This window comes from Podarcis muralis, chromosome 10 (genome assembly GCF_964188315.1).
Source record: "Podarcis muralis chromosome 10, rPodMur119.hap1.1, whole genome shotgun sequence".
Lineage (NCBI taxonomy): Eukaryota > Metazoa > Chordata > Lepidosauria > Squamata > Lacertidae > Podarcis > Podarcis muralis.
Genome location: NC_135664.1, coordinates 7431174 through 7450179, shown reverse-complemented (window position 1 = coordinate 7450179; position 19006 = coordinate 7431174). Strand labels below are relative to the sequence as shown.

General features: G+C 43.6%; 1 protein-coding gene across 3 annotated transcripts in view; it reads right to left on the bottom strand.

Moving 5' to 3' along the window:
- The window catches only part of LHFPL3 (LHFPL tetraspan subfamily member 3), a 279538-nt gene that overhangs the window by 72457 nt on the left and 188075 nt on the right, over positions 1-19006 (bottom strand). The window contains exon 3 of one of the 3 annotated variants that reach the window (XM_077935779.1): positions 5168-5215. The exons of the other annotated variants lie outside the window; for them this stretch is intronic. Within the exon in view, the coding sequence (XP_077791905.1) occupies positions 5199-5215 (17 nt within the window). The 3' untranslated portion in view covers positions 5168-5198. The remainder of the gene's footprint in view (positions 1-5167; positions 5216-19006) is intronic. 3 annotated transcript variants of the gene reach the window in all.

The window sequence follows — 19006 nt, the reverse complement described above, 5'->3', positions numbered from 1 at the left end:
TTTTGGGAACGCTGCAACCAGCTATGACCCCTTATGGACAGAGACAACTTGGCCACTATACTTCATGCTATGGCAACTTCCAGAGTGGATTATTGCAACGCACTCTACCTGGTCCAAATTACTGCAGATTACTGGTTGGGGTTCCCTTTAGAACTCCTATTAAAGGTAAAGGTACCCCTGCCCGTACGGGCCAGTCTTGACAGACTCTAGGGTTGTGCGCCCATCTCACTCAAGAGGCCGGGGGCCAGCGCTGTCCGGAGACACTTCCGGGTCACGTGGCCAGCGTGACAAGCTGCATCTGGCGAGCCAGCGCAGCACACGGAAACACCGTTTACCTTCCCGCTGGTAAGCGGTTCCTATTTATCTACTTGCACCCGGGGGTGCTTTCGAACTGCTAGGTTGGCAGGCGCTGGGACCGAGCAGCGGGAGCGCACCCCGCCGCGGGGATTCGAACCACCGACCTTTCGATCGGCAAGCCCTAGGCGCTGAGGCTTTTACCCACAGCGCCACCCGCGTCCCAGAACTCCTATTACTTGTTTTAAAACAGCTGTACTGGTTGCCAGCTCACTCTGAGCCCAATTCATGGTGCTTTGAGTCTCCAATATCTGAAAGACCGCTTCCTTTCCCTACTGACCGTCTTGGGGTGGTGGGGCTTTCTCTTTGTAGATTGGTGGTGGGGCACTCTTAGTAGTTCCACCACCTTCAGGTGGTTTTTTTTTTTTTTGGGGGGGGGAGGTTACCTGGGAGAAGGCATTCTCTTAAGGCAGCTGCCCCACACAGGTGTGTGTGTGTGTGTGTGTGTGTGTGTGTATGTATGTATGTGTGTGGGTGTGTGGGTGTGTCTGGCATCTTCTTTATATAGTTTCTGTTCCATGCTAAAGGCAACCATCTTTTCCCTGGACTTCAACACTTGATATATTTAGTTTTAATACCCACCTGTTCTTGTGACTGTAATTTCTTTTCAATTGTTCTAACTATTTTATTTTTCAATTGAAGTAACCCATCCTGCAACCATATGGTGAAAGGTGGGAAAGAAATTATCATTGTACACAGTGGGGCATCTATTCAAACCTGCAGCTCCCCTAATGGCAACCAGAAGTGGTACAGCCCAGGGAAAGTTATAGCACCTGATTCTGAAAAATGCATCGACAGGCCCCCAAATAGATTCAAATAAATCCCGTCAACGGCTGTCCAATCTCCAATTGTTCCGGCCACACTAATTCAGAAGGCAGATCCAGTCACACTTAGCCATTATGCTGACCCACAAGGCTTCGTGTAATTCTACAAGCCCTGAAAACATATATATTGTGTGTGGACTTGTACATTTAATATAATATAACTGCACTTCAGAGAAAGGCGCTGTGAAAAGTTGAAACTGCATATTGCTTCTCTTTTTCTGTTAATCGTCCGGAGACAAAAGGTGGATGGAGCAAAATGGAACTGTGCATTGACCTGTCACCTTGAACAATCTGGTCTCAAATTATAGCTTAGGACACAATGAAAATGAGGTTGGCAGTTTCATTCCATTCCCTATTTGCAGATTTCACAGGATCACGATAAGGTTTAATGGGAACGAGGCTCTCCTCTCAAGAGCAAACCAGGCTTGGAAATGGAAGAATAGGGTAGGAAATTGACAATGGAGTCCTGGAGACGAGTATAACAAAAGTGCTACCTCGTTCCTCTGCACCAAGCCTTGGCACTTCGGGGCATTTCAATTAACATTTTGTTCACTTACGGTGTGTACAATACCTAAAGGTAGAAGCAATAGGCCTTTGCTGATTGCCATAGCTTATTATGGATGGCAAAGGCCCAGGTACTATTATTCCCATAAATCAGTGGCATTTAAATTGTGATTTGAGGAAACATAACTCAATGGAAGAGCCTGTGCTATGCACAGAGAAACTCAGTTGCTGGCATTTGCATTGAACAGGATCAGGTAGCGAGGGGAGAGAAACAGGGCCTGCTCTGGGTTTGAGAGAGAGCCCTGGGCAAAATACTGGGTCCTTACGAGTGAAGTATTCGGCCCTCTGCCAGTGGCGAGCAACAACAGCTTCCATCGGCATTCTGTGCTCTCAGCAGTGCTGGATTTAACTGCCATTTTAATTTCCCACAATGCAACCAGTTTAGTGTCACATTGTAGAAATGAAAATGGCAGCCAGACCAAGCCACCTGGAGGTGTTTGGTGCCCCAAGGGGGCCCCAGAGCAGGCATCAGTTCATACCCTCCAACATTCCTCAGGTGAAACTGACCCTCCTTGACCACCCCACATTTTTGGTCCCTGCTCCAGAGCATTTCCTCTCAGAAGAAGGGCGAGTGCCACTCCACCAATGGGACACAGCACACACACCCTCAACAGTCCTGAGAAACCCTCTTAATCCTGATTTTATTTATTCTTTGGTAGATTTACAGCAATAAGTAAGTTTTAGAAAGCTTGGCAGCGCTGATGCTGGTGTGGGAAACAGGGACATTCTGGGCTCAAATCAGAAGCTGGGACAGCTTTCGTAATTCCAGGACTGTCCCTGGAAAATCAGGACACTTGGAGGGTATCCCAATCACCTGGTGTGAAAGACCCCTGTCTGAGAGCCTGGAGAACTCCTGCCTGCCAGAGAATACTGGGCTAGAAGGACATACTGTCTAACATCAGCTATGGAAGATTTCTATGTTCTTATGCTGGAGGTTCCTTGATAACAAGATCAACAATGAAGAGGGCTGCAGAACCTCACCACATTGCAGAGGATGCTGGGGATGTTATAGGTCACCTAAGTGGTGGCCAGGCCCATTGGGCCTCCTAGAATGCACTTTGTAATCTATCACACAGCAGGAAATAAGTGGCAGGGGGAAATATTGATCTTCTTCCTGAGGAGCCTTCAAAGAATTAAATTTTTTTTGTTATTCAATAATTTCTTGGTTTACAAAAGTAAACCTTGTCTCTTTTTTCAGGTTGTACAGTCTTTCTTACAAATCAGTTACATTTGTTGTGATACCTTAGTGTTGAGTACACCATAAGGTTGGGGAAGAAGTGGGGGGGAGAGGAGGGGTGGGGTGGCGAGGCTTATATTCTTTTGTATAGTGTACGTGTGGGGTTTTGTGGCAGCGTCAACTGGTTAGGTTCTCTTTCTATTCATTTATTACATTTCCTTGGTAGTGAGAGGTATTGGAGGGCAGGATGTGGTTAGTTGTCTGTGGTTGTCTGCAGTGGGGTTTGTTTGCATTTGTGAGGGGGGGGAGGGATTGTTGGGTCAGGTAAGCCAGATTGATTCATATGCTGTCGGTGGGTTCTTGTTGTTGTCTTGTTGGGCTGTGTACGTGATAAAGGGGAGCCATACTCGGGTGAAGGCATCCTCTTCTATTTGTCCCCATGTCAGTTTCAGTTCATTGTTTAGCTTTTCTAGTAAGGCCATTTCCCATATAATTTGATACCATTGATTCATGTTTACTCCTGACAGATCTCTCCAGTGTCTGGCTATGATGTTTCTGGCTGTTGAGATGGGTTATTAGCCAGTGTGGTGTAGTGGTTAACAGCGGTAGTCTTGTAATCTGGTGAACCGGGTTCGCGTCTCCGCTCCTCCACATGCAGCTCCTGGGTGACCTTGGGCTAGTCACACTTCTCTGAAGTCTCTCAGCCCCACTCACCTCACAGAGTGTTTGTTGTAGGGGAGGAAGGGAAAGGAGATTGTGAGCCGCTTTGAGACTCCTTCGGGTAGTGATAAAGCAGGATATCAAATCCAAACTCCTCCTCCTCCTCCTCCTCCTCCTCCTCCTCCTCCTCCTCCTCCTCCTCCTCTTCTTCTTCTTCTTCTTCTTCTTCTTCTTCTTCTTCTTCTTCTTCTCCTCTGTATAATGTGAGTGGTCATTATGATCTTGGAAGATGTTCAGTAGGGCCAGTTCTGGGGTGAGTTCTAGTACCTGCTTAGTTATTTTGCATATCTCTTGTAGGACTGCTGTCCAAAAGGGTTGTATTTTAGGGCATTCGCACCACATGTGGAGGTATGCGCCTGTGGAGGTGCAGCCTCTCCAACATCTTGGTGAGGTTCCTGGGCACATCAGCACCAGTTTCCATGGTGTTCAGTACCACCTGTAAGTAGTTCCCTTCTTTGGGCTGATATGGAATTAAAGGGAGGTTTAGACCACATTCTAGTCCATTAGGGGGGCTAATTTCATAGTCTGTGTTGTGCTCCCATTGTTCTTTGGTTGCGTCAAGGGGGTTTGTGGGGTTTTGGAGCAGTATTTTGTATATTGTGGATACCACCCCTTTGCCATGTCCCTCTGTTCTCAGGAGGTTTTTGAAGGTGGTCAAGGGCCTAGTGGCTAGTGATTTTACTGCTGGATTGTTTAAGAAGGCATGTAGTTGATGGTGTGTTAGCCAAGGTATTTGGGTGTCCCCTAGTTTGTCTTGAATTTCTTGTGTTGGTATGGGATTGTTGTTTTTGTAGAGGAGACCATGATTTATTATGAACCCCTGGGATTCTTTGGAACATGTTCATTAACCGCCATGTTCATTAACCAGAGGGCAATGTTCTATGGCTTACATTCACCTCAGGGCCAGTTCCATGACTTTTGTCATCCTCATTACTTCTTGTTTCTCAGGATAGTGAAAGTGATGGTACTGGATCAGGAGTCTGGAGAGAGGGCCCTGCATCTCTTTGCCCAGGCCACACCAAGACACCATGACTCTCCCTCTCTCAATGATCCCTTTCCTGGCCAGCTAGGCATTAACTCCGCACCAGGTGGAAATGGGATAGGTGAAGGGAGCCTATAGCAACATCCCTGCATATTGATGGAAGCCATTTCCTTTCCCTGGATTGGACTTCTAACATGGACATCCATCTCAAGATGCTGCAAATTCCGTAACAGTAATCACAACATAGAAACCAGTTTGCTAAATAAAATAAAAAAAATATATATGTGCAAATAGACACAAACAAGACTATAGCCACAAATACTATGCCAACACTTTTGCAAAAGACCTTTTTTTTTAAAAAAAGGGAGGGGCTTGTTGTTTTTAATATAAAAGGCTAGGGATATAAACATTTGTGTTGCTGAACAAGATACTGAACATGCCGCCCAATTCACAGGATGATAGCAGAAAGCCATGCAGCACACTTTGGGCCAGAAGCACACGAAACACTACACAGCATGTCCCAGTGAGCGCCATGCTTACACTTACATTTGTCAGTTTCACACTAGCTTTGCTTGTTTTAAGCATTTCCATCATCTGCACAGGAGGGAAAAACAGAAGGCAAAGTTTAAAAAGGCTGCATACACACAGAAGCTAAGCAATTCTCGTTATTGTCAATCTAATCTAATCTAAATACAGATGCACATCAAGTCAATTCCCAGCATTCGATCACACTTTAGCTTCACACCAAGGGCTGAAACAGATTGCCATTGTTGTTAAAATCTGTATACTGTCCTTCATCCGTAGGTCTCAGGGCGGATCACAACATAAAATTGCAATATTTTTAAAAAATGCAAAATATGTAATAAAAATAAGAACATGACTAAACCAATAACAGCACATTGAAAAGGGCATTGGATGTCAATGAGCCAAAGGAACATATTCGCCTGGGGCCTAAAGATGTATAATGAATGTGCCAGGCAAACCTTCCCAGGGAGAGCATTCCATAAATGGGGAGCCACTGCGGAAAAAGCTTTTTCTCATGTTACCACCCTCCAGACCTCTTGTGGAGGAGGCACATGGAGAAGGGCCTCAGAGGTTGATCTCAGGGTCCCAGTAGGTTCCTAAGGTGGTCCTTGAGGTATTGCGGTCTTGAGATGTGATGCCGGCCATGACTAAGCCTGCCATGTGACCTGTCACATTTAAATGTACTCACCACACTCACCTGCAAATCAGCCAGCATATGTGGTGAGTACCTTTAAATTTGATAGGTCATCCATGGAAATCTTATGTTAGGAGCCCTTCACCTGTGGCTTGCAACATGGATGTTTTGGCTGCGAGAAACAAAGACCAGAATGGAGATACATGGATGGAGGCTATGGAGTTAGTTCTCGACTCCTTTACCATGAACTGCCATTAAATGTGAGTGGGCAAAGTAATCAGATGGCAATCTGGGACTTAAATTGTGACGGTGCTGAAATGGACCCAGAACGCTGAGCCAATAGGGACAGCTTGTAACTCCACCTTGGTGGTATCTGAGTGCATCCCTGTACTTTTTTTACATACACATTGCAATTTTCTCTTAGGGGGTGGGTGGGAGCTAGTAAAGCACTGCCCTTGGGGACAATATTGCAGTGGAGAGGAAGAAAAACTGAAAGGAGGGGGGCACCAGTTCGCCTTTTCATTGTGTGATGATGTAGTGCTGATCACACAGAAGGGGTGCAAACTATTCCCTAGGGATATCCCCCCACAGGACTTTAGCTTTTGGAAACTAAAACATGGACAGGGTAGATGTGGGTAGGTGAGGACATCAGGCCGAATGTTGCAATAAAAAGACATAAAATGGTTGCATAACATTCCACATACAGTATAGCAAAATCTTGGTTTCCAAGTAGACTTCCCCTCCAGTAATTTAAATGCTAAGTCAGCAAGACTAGTTTTAAAGAAATATTTGAAGAGATATTTAAAAGGGGGAAAAAGAGCTTCTCCACAAGTCAGAGCTAATTATTTTGATCAAAGATTAAACCACATATGAGATAAGCCGATGTTCTGAAACATACACTAATTTATATACAATTCTCCACGAGGAACTGGAATAACTAACGGGATGGTTTTTGGTCTCAAAGGCTTATTTATGCCATGGGCTATCGTTGCAAAATTACTGTGACTGCTTTAAGCACCTCACCCTACAAAATTGTTATTCACATATCCATGTAATGACTACTCAAGTCGAGTTCATCAGCAGCATTCACAAGCCAGCACACTTAATTATGGCCGCTGTCTCAATGAACTGAACCTTATGGCCATTTCCCACTTTTACAGTTCGCACTATTTATAGCTTATAGGCAAAAAGCAATCATTTTGGCTCTCCAGAAAACAGCATGACTAAGGACCAATTCATCCAATACATCACATATGTGCTTTTAAATATATATTTGTATTCCTCCCTTCATTCAAAGACCAGCAATTTAATACCCATTGTAGAGGGTGCAGCTGATTTGAAGGAGAAAAGCGGGGGGTGGGAAACCACTTCCCTCCTTTTAATCTCACATTAAGTGTCTGCTGGACTAAAGCCCCTTCTGTCAGCAGAGAGACACAAATAAAACAAAGGCCTCTCAAATTTAATAAGCTGCAACCACAGATTAACTGTCTCCAGGCACACTCTCCTATGGACAAATCATATAGTAATGTGCAAACAGCGATGAACACAAGGTCCAGTCAGTAACCACATGCGATTGCAACAACTGGAAAAAAATGATGTGAATTGTGTCTGTGACTGGTGACACATTGTCTGCTCACACGATCTTGTAGCTGAGGTCAGCTAGGAGCACTTACATGATTCAGCCCTTGGCTTTATTGCTTATACTACTATTGTAAACAAAAACTGCCCTTTTCCCTTCTGGGGTATCCAAGAGCCCATATAGAGTCCTTACATAGGTTCCCTATTGGTAGGAGAAAATAACAGAGGCCGACCAGAGAATATTGAGAAGCAAAGCAGCTCGTAAACCTGATCTTTATTGATCCAGATTATAGGCCAGATTCTGGATCTGTTGCAACAGGGTGCTCCCCTCACCCGCAGGAAAGGAGCAGGAACCAAGAACAATGGCACGCAAGGCCTTATAAAGACTTCTGAAATTGCCACCCTGTAGATCAAGACCACCCCCAGAAACATCATACATACATCACAGAAGGGGTGTAACCTAAGACCACCCCTCAGATACATCATACCTACATCACAAAAAAGGCGGTCTAAAACAGAAATTTGCATGTTGTTTTTCTCCTGTCCTTGTTTATCTCCTGTCTGGCAGGTTACTTGACTGGATTTCCTGGGGAGCCTGGCCAGTCTTTTGTAATGATAAATACTTCGTTCCTGGGCCAGGTCACAGGCTCGCACCCTATTCAAACACAGACATACCCTTAAGACAGGATTTGTGAAGGAAAAGACAATGGGGAGGCGTTTCCATTTTCCTTTGACCTTGCAGAGAAAACATCTGGTCAGTTTGGGACAGTCTGGGAATCAAAATGGTTCCAGGTGGGTCTTCCTGTGCTGATCTATGTGTGTGCTTCGTTGGTACACTTATGAACATTTAACATATATCTAAGACCTCAAAATTTCTATCACACTACCCACCAATGGCGTGTGGTGAAACTCTTCGTAGGGGAACAGTTCGGGTCAGAGGGGCCAGGTTGCGAGGGTGATTTGGGGAGGGGACACTGTGTGTGTGAGCATCGTGCCTCCTCCCCTAAGACAGGCAGAAGCTTCCTGGGCTTTGGGAATGAGGTGCCAGGGCTCTGACAGGATGCTGGAAGCCTCTAGCCTCCTTCCCAAAGCTGGGCAGGCTTTGGGAAGGTGGCAGGAGGGCTATTGGACCAATCAGAGCACCACACTTCCCTCCTCATCATCTCCTCTATGGGTGCTGCTAAGTGCCCTCTGTCTTTGAGCTCTTTGCTCTCCTACTTTTAAGGCACGCCTGTCTTTTGTATGGTACCTAATAAAGCAACATACAAGATAATATTCAGTAACAGATGTCTATAGAATTTTCAGCCATAGAAAATGAGTGAGCATACATGTAAACTTTACGAGACATAAAACTCCCCTTAGAAATCAGAGGCATGCTTTTTTAGACTGGACTTTCTTTCAAACTAAGAAAATACACTGTGATACTTTCTCCTATCCTGGAATAAGAAACCTGTTGCCCCTCGGAGTTCTTGTATTCCCTGTGCCACAATGATAAGCTTCCACAAGGATTTAAAGTAAATAAATGTGTCTCAATCACATGCTACTAAAAGAATATCCATGTTTTATTCTTTGTTGCTGGGGAACATTCAAAGATATCCAGGACTTTTAAAATGCAGCCAGTTTACAAGAAGTGAGCCCCCTAAGCAAGTTATTAGCACACTTGTAGATTAAACCAATTGATACATTAATTCTCTTAAACATTCATAGCAGGTGATAAAACAGCATAAACTTTATTTTTAGTGCATAACTCAATTTCCATAATTCCTGGAATCTCTGATTGAGTATCTAGTGCTCCCCAAAGGCCTCCTTAAAATACTTCTTGGCCTGGTCCCAGTGCATACATTAATCAAGCTATAAAACAGGGAGTTATCATTTTTAAAGAGACCTTGGAGAGTCATTGAAGAAAAGGCAACTGACACTTCCATAAAGACCCTGCAATAAGAGATGAAAAATCAAGGGAAGTCAATAACTAAAATGAGATTGCTTAAAGTTTATTGCTAGATAATAATTCCTATCTCTTAATATATGCTTGTGTCTCCTAGTTTTATATCAATGAATGAAGTCCAGAAATAGATTGTGCTGACAGCCTTGGGTCACTGAGAAACACTGTTGATAACTTTGAAGTCAAAGAGAGTTGATAGTTTGGGGTGGAGTTGGGGGGGGGCATTTTGATCTTTTAACATTAGTACAGCAGAAGTTAAACATTTTATTTTTGAACTATGCCAACAATGAAAATTTCTCGATTAGCATTTTGCCCAGTTGTCACAATGTCCTTCATGAGCAATCTGCAACTAGTTTTAATCTCCCTTCAGTCTTGAAACATTTGCCATTTTATACTCAATATTTGTCTTCTGTAATGCTTTACTTTATTATTTCAGTGCTGATAAAATTGTAGATGTTAGGGGTTAGGCTGAGTTTGAGAGGGCAAAAAACAAACAAACTACATATCGTAAATGGGGAAGCCTTTATAGACAATTAAAACTTGAAAACTAAGGAAGGATGAATCTATCAGATTCAGTTACGCAGTTATCATTTTCATTTTTCCAATCTTAATTTCAGTTTGCCCATAACCACATGAAAATTATAAGCATTTTCGAGAGTATTTCACCCAGTATACGCATTTTTGTTTGCAATTTTGCCTAATATACACACTTTTTTTGCAAGTAATTTACCCTAATATACACATAATTGTACATACTTTCTGCTACAATATGCTTTGTTCCATACGTTTTTTGTTTGCAGAAAAAATTCAGAGAAGTGTGACTTTCTAAAAGTAGCTGCACTTCATTCATGTACTGGCTTGGGAAGCGTGAATTGTTATTGAAAGGCCCATTTAAAAAAAAAGAGAGAGAAAACCCCCCTATAATAGAAAGAGTAATAAAAAAAGGGAAATCACTATATTTGCTAATTGTTGTTGTTGTTTAGTCGTTTAGTCGTGTCCGACTCTTCGTGACCCCATGGACCAGAGCACGCCAGGCACTCCTGTCTTCCACTGCCCCCCGCAGTTTGGTCAGACTCATGTTTGTAGCTTCAAGAACACTATCCAACCATCTCGTCCTCTGTCGTCCCCTTCTCCTTGTGCCGTCCATCTTTCCCAACATCAGGGTCTTTTCCAGGGAGTCTTCTCTTCTCATGAGGTGGCCAAAGTATTGGAGCCTCAACTTCACGATCTGTCCTTCCAGTGAGCACTCAGGGCTGATTTCCTTCAGAATGGAGAGGTTTGATCTTCTTGCAGTCCATGGGACTCTCTAGAGTCTCCTCCAGCACCATAATTCAAAAGCATCAATTCTTCGGCGATCAGCCTTCTTTATGGTCCAGCTCTCACTTCCATACATCACTAATATTTGCTAATACACAAAGGCAAAGATGCAATGAAAACAACTAAATAATACATACTTCTTGCAGAAACCTTTATTTTCACTGTCAAATACTCTATCATTTTTCAATGAAATGAAAATGCCCCCCCCCCAATTGCTGGGGAGGGGTGAGTGTGAGAGCCGGCATGTGTGTGTGTGCTAATACATGTAAATAATAATATTACAGAATTGTAGAAATGGATGGCACCACAAGGGTCATCTAATCCGAACCCCTGCAACCCAGGAATCTTCTGCGCAACATGGGACTTGAACCCACGAACCTGGGATTAAGAGTCTCATGCTCTACCGACTGAGCTGCCTGGCCGTGGGCAGTACAGTACGGGATGGTGGTGCGTGACATCGCTGCCCATGTTGCTGCTTACTAGGAGGTAGAGGGGTGAAGTGGCAGCATGGTACAAATGCACCAGTGGAGCCAATCTGGTGAACATGCGCATGCTGCATATATGGGTTTGTGGTGCATGTGTGCTGTACCCCCCCCACGCACTGGCATGTGGCCCCCAGAAGGCTGGTCATGAAAGAATCTGGCCCTCGCTCTTGCTCTATGCTTTCTCCCTTAGCATATTTTTGTCCCTATCCGTTTTTAAAAGACGTTGCTTTGCCAGTAAAAAGGCTCCACGTCGTATAAATTTATCTATTTCCGAACACAACTGCTAGCACTTATTTCTTTCACAATGCCACCTTTATCACATGCAAATCATAAAGCGAGGAAGCTGGCATTTGTTTATGTCAACCTTTCCACAAACGCTTCTCTATCCTAAAATGAACTTTTCCCTCTTGACTCCATTAAAAAAGAAAATTCTATTTGCTTTCTTCGGTTTGAGGGCCAACCAGATGAAAAGGCATCAGATTCCTTGATGAGTTGGTGGAGAAAAACTTAATGCATGGGGGGCGGGGTTTTGGCTTTCAGGATTCCTTCACATTACCATGTTCCTTCTCTGGGTCCCCCGTTATGGGTCTGCCATTACGCACCTTCCTTCAAGTCTCTCATTTACCTCCATCTACTTGCCACCATGTTTTCTACAGATAGAGGCTTGGCTCAGACATAAAGCTGCCCCTCCCAGGACACTGTGGTTGGCTGGAATTTCAATAAACCTGAGCTTGGGCACTCCCTGCTCCCTTAGCTTGAGAGGATATGCCATGGTTTGTTAATGTCTAAACTGTCCTCAGGGCCAGCCCACCCTTGAGGCAAAGTGAGGCGAGTGCCTCAGGTGGCAGGTTCTGCATACCCCTCAACTGTCCTGAAACATCTAAGGATTCCAGAAGCCACCCCAGCTTCTGATTGGATCCCAGGAGATCCCATTTTAGCTCCCATGAGATCACAGCTCCAAAAGGCTGTTTTGGGGGGTTGTGCTCTTGCGCAGGAGTGTCCCCCTCCGAAAGGCGCATGTCCCAATTTTCCTCTGAGTCATGTATGGTTCTGCAGGGGCAGCAGATCTAGATCTAGGTCTTTCTTCCCCCCTTGTTCCCAGTGTAGATCTACGCTTGCCCCTTCTTCTCTAGCAGGGAAGGGCTGCCATTTTGTGGTTTGCCTCAGGTGCCAAGACGTCTTGGGCCGGCCCAGTGAGGTACCGTGGACTGCTGTGTTCTGAGGTCTCATATGGGCAGTTAAGAAGAATCTGGACTGACTAGGCCTAGTTCTGACAACAGGTCTGTATAATTTACAAACCTTATCATGTGGGGGCCACAGTAGACTTACCATGGCAGGGATTACACTCTCTTCTCTGGCAGGGATTACACTCATCACTTCTCAATCATAGATATGGTTCTCTTAGGTTTAGGCATAACCTGAATGGGTATTTATAGTTTTAAGCCCCACCATGCCTAAAACAGAATCTGTGACAAGGGCTATATGTATGTACTGTACATGCATGGACATTTGTGGTGCCCTTCAGCTGTTTTCGACACTTTGGGCTGATGGGAGTTGTAGTCCAAAACAGCTGGAAGGATGGGGAAGGCTGACGTAGCATTTGCCCACCCGCCTTTTCAGGGGGGACGAATGAGAAAATCAAATGTGCATTCAACCTTTGTTGTATATATTACATTTTAGGTGCAAATTTGGGTGCAAATAAGGCCTTGGCTTAGTACACCTGAAGGAGTGTCTCCATCCCCACTGCTCAGCCCGGAAACTGAGGACCTTCTCCGAGGGTCTTCTGCTGGTTCCCTCACTGCAAGAAACGAAGTTACAGGGAACCAGGCAGAGGGCCTTCTCGGTAGTGGCCCCTGCCCTGTGGAACACCCTCCCACCAGATGTCAAAGAGATAAATAACTACCTGACATTTAGTAGACATCTGAAGGCAGCCCTGTATTGGGAAGTTTTTAATGTTTTACTATGTTTTTATATATGCTGTAAGCTGCCTAGAGTGGCTGGGGAAATATTATTATTATTATTATTATTATTATTATTATTATTATTATTATTATTATTATTATTGTTATTATTATAGAGTTGTCTACCAGCTGTACTTCTTGCAGATATGCAAAATGTTCAGATATGAATAATTATCCTGTATACTTTGAGATTGGGCTATTATACCAAAAGAAAGTATGGCAAACAACCACTAACATTTAATGATAATATTAAATGATGCTTCTGAATTGTAGAGGCTCTTTCAAATAAATATATTTTAAAGTACTTAAATGGTACTTTATTCAAATATACAATATTTTACTACAAACACAAAACAGCAAATAGGAAGCTACTCAACCTTCTACCCGTTCCGTTTATTTGAGTCTACACAAGTGTAAGCAGTGAATGATAATTCATTTTCATTTTTGATGTGCTAACTTCAATTTATAATGCTTATCTAATTCATCTAATTACAAGAAGCAGAGCATCCATCACTATCTTTTAAGATACAGCCTGGTTCAGTTGTGCTGTGACTGATACGTAATAAAACTATTAAAAACCAATTTGTTTCTTAATTAAAAAACAATTTGTTTGATTAAAAAACACAAATTGTTTCTTAACTTTCTCCACTTACTGTTCCTAATTGATTTGGATGTATTTAAGACATGCTTTTAATCTTTCTTTTGATTTTTAAGAAGGCTGGTTGCCTCTGTCCATTTCATACCCTGACACAAAAAACCTTTGGTTTTGGGGTCGTTGTTTTGCAAATCTTTGCATAGACTCCTCTATTCAATACCTTTAAGTAGAAACCAGAACCCTGCAAATGGGTCTGATGAAATGGAAAAGAGTGGATTTATTTATTTTATTGAGCAAAAAAATTATTTACTGCATGATAGTAATAAAACCTCGGTGGTTTTAATTGTAAGATGCATTCTGTTACCAGGTGAACTTCAGCTCACACCTGTGGGAAAGAACAACTAAAGCAGATCTGGTGAAACAATTGTTGTGTCTTGGTGCTGTGCTTTTCTGCAAAGCAGTTCAACAATCAAGTGGGAGGGTCCAGGAGATCAACAACCACAACAACAGCCCTATACTTTTGTACAGCTCTAATCAGCCTCATAACGGCATTTCCGTGCACTGCTCTGGTTTTGCCAGAAGCGGCTTAGTCATGCTGGCCACATGACCCAGAAGCTGTACGCCAGCTCCCTCAGCCTGTAAAGCGAGATGAGCGCCACAACCCCAGAGTCGTTCGCAACTGGACTTAATTGTCAGGGGTCCCTTTACCTTTAATCAGCCTCACAGTGTCCCTAAAATGTTGCCATGCCCAAGGTGGGGATATTATTTGAGGCTTGGGGAGAGGAAAAGGTGAACAGCAAGGTTCTTCTTAGCTAAGTCTATTTTAAGAATGTGTGTAACTTCCATATGACTTGCAATAACCGGAGATATAGATATTATTCAAGAACAACAATGCCTGGTCTGAAACACATTGGTAAGGAGGACAATTGCTCCCCTGTCATCCCATAATGGCATCCCAGTCAGAGTCTTCTCCAGCAACTGCAGACCATGTTTACTCTGATCTTATGTCTAATTCTACTGGACTTACTACAAGGTAAGTGTGCACTGTATGGCCTGATCCTTTGTGTATTTACTTAAAAGTAATTCAGTGGGTTTTGGTAGTATGTGTACATAGAAATACAAGTTTTGAAATTACGATCTATTCCCTCTTCTCAGGGTTTTACCTGCAAAAGGAACGTACAAATATATCAGATTCTATGTGAACTCTCAGATAATTTCTGAGATGGCTGTCTCCTGGTATCCCTTGATCAACTCCAAGGTTTCAAGGTTGAGATTTTCTAAGGTTGCAAGTTTAACACCATGGAATATTTAGGTAGCCTTTTTTTTTTTGTTATCCAAATCAGTTGTTATAGAAATCAATTTATACAGAGCAGGCTCTTCATAGCTGAGCAGCCACCTCTGCAAATTCCAGGGTTGATTTACTCTTTCCATTCCACGCACTCTTTTTAGTGGAGCATAAAATTGAAAGGCTTATGTCAAACTCACTGGCACGTGGACACGTTCAAGACAAAATTAATTTTAAGGCCACTTACAGGATACAAAAATCTAAGCGATGCTTTACAAATCTACGGCACAATTTACAGCACTTTAGGAAAAAAGGCTTGCGCAGAAGAGAAGATTGGATGCTTTCTAATCTATCAGAATTTCGTTAGCTATAGTTTGTTTTTTTGTGTGTGTGTCTCTGGTGGGACTCGTTAGCTATAGTTCAGTTTGGAGAAGGCAAGGAATGGCAGGAATCGTTTCTGGGTGACAGAGGGAGATTCCTGGTGTTCCTTACCTTCTCTATACAGTGGTACCTCGGGTTACGTACTTAATTTGTTCCGGAGGTCTGTACTTAACCTGAAACTGTTCTTAACCTGAAGCACCACTTTAGCTAATGGGGCCTCCCGCTGCTGCCGCGCCGCCGGAGCACGATTTCTGTTCTCAACCTGAAGCAAAGTTCTTAACCTGAAGCACTATTTCTGGGTTAGCGGAGAATGTAACCTGAAGCGTATGTAACCTGAAGCGTATGTAACCTGAAGCGTATGTAACCTGAGGTACCACTGTGCTGCAACACAAATGTTGATGACAAAAGCGCTTGCTGTTCTGCAGAACTTTGCGAAAGGGCAGGGGCAGAATTGGTTGTGACCAGCAAATAACAGCAGTTAGGAAAGCAAGTCAAGTTTTGTGTGGAGTCCTGCCAATAAAATATGCATATCAACATTTTAAATGCGGACAGTTGCTTACCTCCTTGCCATGCCTCTGCTGATGACACCACAATAACACAGAGACAGAAGCAACACAACACAACACGAGCAGCTGCCTCTCCTCTCCTTTCTTCTCCCCAGAAATAACTCACTTCTTCCATTCAGCAATGGAATCAGAGGTTTGTTTGTTTTTTAATCTGGGGGAACACGTCCTCCAACTGCTAGGTAAAGCTACCTAATTTGGCTCCTATTCTTTTTTTTAATCTTAGCACGCCTCCTAAAATTAATCTGCAGCTCTGTAAATATAAAAAACTGCCTAGTTAATACTTAAGTTAAGGTTGTATAACATCCACAAATCCTCACTGCTTGTTGCAGAAACGGGGCTACTATTGCATTTGTACTACCTTACATTTGCCTGGGACGCGGGTGGTGCTGTGGGTAAAACCTCAGCGCCTAGGACTTGCCGATCGCATGGTCGGCGGTTCGAATCCCCGCGGCGGGGTGCGCTCCCGCTGCTCGGTCCCAGCGCCTGCCAACCTAGCAGTTCGAAAGCACCCCCGGGTGCAAGTAGATAAATAGGGACCGCTTACTAGCGGGAAGGTAAACGGCGTTTCCGTGTGCGGCTCTGGCTCGCCAGAGTAGCTTCGCCACACTGGCCACGTGACCTGGAAGTGTCTGCGGACAGCGCTGGCTCCCAGCCTCTAGAGTGAGATGAGCGCACAACCCTAGAGTCTGTCAAGACTGGCCCGTACGGGCAGGGGTACCTTTACCTTTACATTTGCCTGAATGCCACTCCCTGCTAACAACCAACTGATTAATAAACTTGGATTGAATTGTCTGATACCAGGGGCACTGCAAAAGAACATGTGCTACTGATTCTATTTGTCTCTGTCCACAGGGATGTAGTTCTCTCTACGAGTGGCATTTTCTGGAATCTCTCTTGCGGTATTGCCAAAAGTAGCTCATTCAGTCTTGCTCGCGTGTACACCCTTGTGTTGATTCGGGCTGGTCAAATGGGAGAGGTTAGTCGCCATTGGCTGTCCATTGGCAAAAGATGAAAGCCTATGATTTGAAAAAATCTTCAGTAAGAGCCTAAGATTGGACACTGAATAGTATGTGCAACAAAGGTGCTAGAGAAATCATTGAAAAGCTTCAGCCACTGTAAATTCAAGATGGTTAGTGACCAGATAGCCTGTGATGAGCATTGGCAGGTCTTCACTTAGAGACAGTGTCTCTGTAAAACTTCTACTGCTGTGCGCAGTGCAAGGAAATCCTCCGTTCTGGCTGCATGCCTTTGAATGCTTGCACATTTCATATCTCCCAATAATGAAAGGAAATAAAATCAAACTAATAATTCCAGGGACCTATTTGGCTATTCTGACTTCCACAAATGTGTACATAAGATTCAACACAGATTCTATTAATGGCTGGAAATAAAGATGAAAGAATGTTGATACATTTACAGTTTAATTGAAAGGGCACGAGTGCAACTGGGATTTTAGAGTTCACAGAAACCGTACAGTACACTTCAGTGCTACATGAGTTCTTGACTTTGAGAGAAAATATATTCTCTTTCAAGATTTACTTTCAAGCTCCCCAATTATAATGGGTGCCCTAGAAAAATTTGCAGCATATTGTCAGCATCTATCATCTGCAAAAGATAGCAATAAGTAATATATCTAGAAAACTGCCCAAGATAATCAAGATTCTGCACAGTAGGAAGCCACTATAAGACCCAAGCGTAGGTAGATTCCGGTAATGTAAAGTCTTAGATTAATTAGCTGGCTGTGAATAGGAATACGGAATAAAAATCTTACATTAGGGAGACTAGAAGGGGGGTCGTTTCAAAATGGCTGCCTGGAGGCAGAGATGTGTAGAAACAAACAAGAGTACTCCTTAAACTAGCTAATTACTGGAGGGAGGCAGATCTGGTATAGTTCGTCAACAATGAATTTCTGCAATGTGCCTTATGCGTATTCCAAGGGAAGGATCAAAGGGGAAGTAGGAGCCACAAGGGAAGGCTACTGTTTGGGATCTCTGTCAAATACTTGGTGATGGAGAGGAGGGTTTGAAGGGGGAAGGGCCAAAGGTCACTGGTAGAGAATCTGCTCTGCATTCAGAAGAGCCTCGGTTCAATCCCTGGTCATTGGAGACCATGCTGAACTATATGGACCAATGGTCTGACTCTGTAGAAGGCAGCTTTCTATGTTTTCCTAAAGCAAAGACAGTATCTAGAATGTCAGTGGGATTTGCCTTTCCCAAACATGGCTGATGAGTGCAAAGACATGTGGGAAGCAAGAGGAGTTCAGTGTGCATCTTTGGGTGGTGGTTTCAACCACAATGGGTGTTAAGGTGTTGGCCAGTGGGTTGCACAGTGGCGCAATCATGGTGCCTATCCAGAGGTCTTCACCGCCAAACTTTCCAGTGAAGAAACCAGACTCTTTGGACAAAAATTCACAGGATGGTAGATATGTGCAAAACTCATGTTGCCCTAGTCCATACACTCTTAACCAAGAAATATGAAAAGTTTGTCACGGCTAAAAATTGGCCACTGTTTCTTTAATGCTTAAAAAGCTGGGTCAGCATGAGTCAGCGGCCTGCACCGGGTTGTATATATAGAGTGAGAAATTTTAGTTTGGGTTGGTTGGTTGGTTGGTTGGTTGGTTGGTTAGTGAAAGCTGGTAGTGTTGATGTGTACAGTTGGTCAGTCGCTTTTGCAGAAAGACTTTTAAGAATAAAAGCAGAAAGTACTCTGCAAGGATATTCTTCTCGTGGACTCTTTTATGCCGACAAGGGTCCAAGGACCAGGCTGAGGCGACAAAGGGAGGTCAGAACCCCCCTTTTTTTAAACAAACACTGACAAAGTTTTGTGCCTGGTACTGAATAAGCAATTTATGATACACTTCTCTGTTTATATCCACAGAATCACTGAGTTGGAGAAGGGCCTTGTGAGCTATTGATGCAGGAAACCCAGGGCTTGGGCACCTCCAAGAGATAGGCTTTGCTGCTGCTGCTGTGATAATGTCTTAATAAAAAGTTTCAAAGAAAATGCTGTGCTTGACAGTCTGGTGTGACCTGGCAGAAAACGTTCAACTGAATCTGACAAGCAGGAAATCAGTCTTCTATGGTGAGATCTTGCAAGGAAGAGTGGCTTGGAGTCTT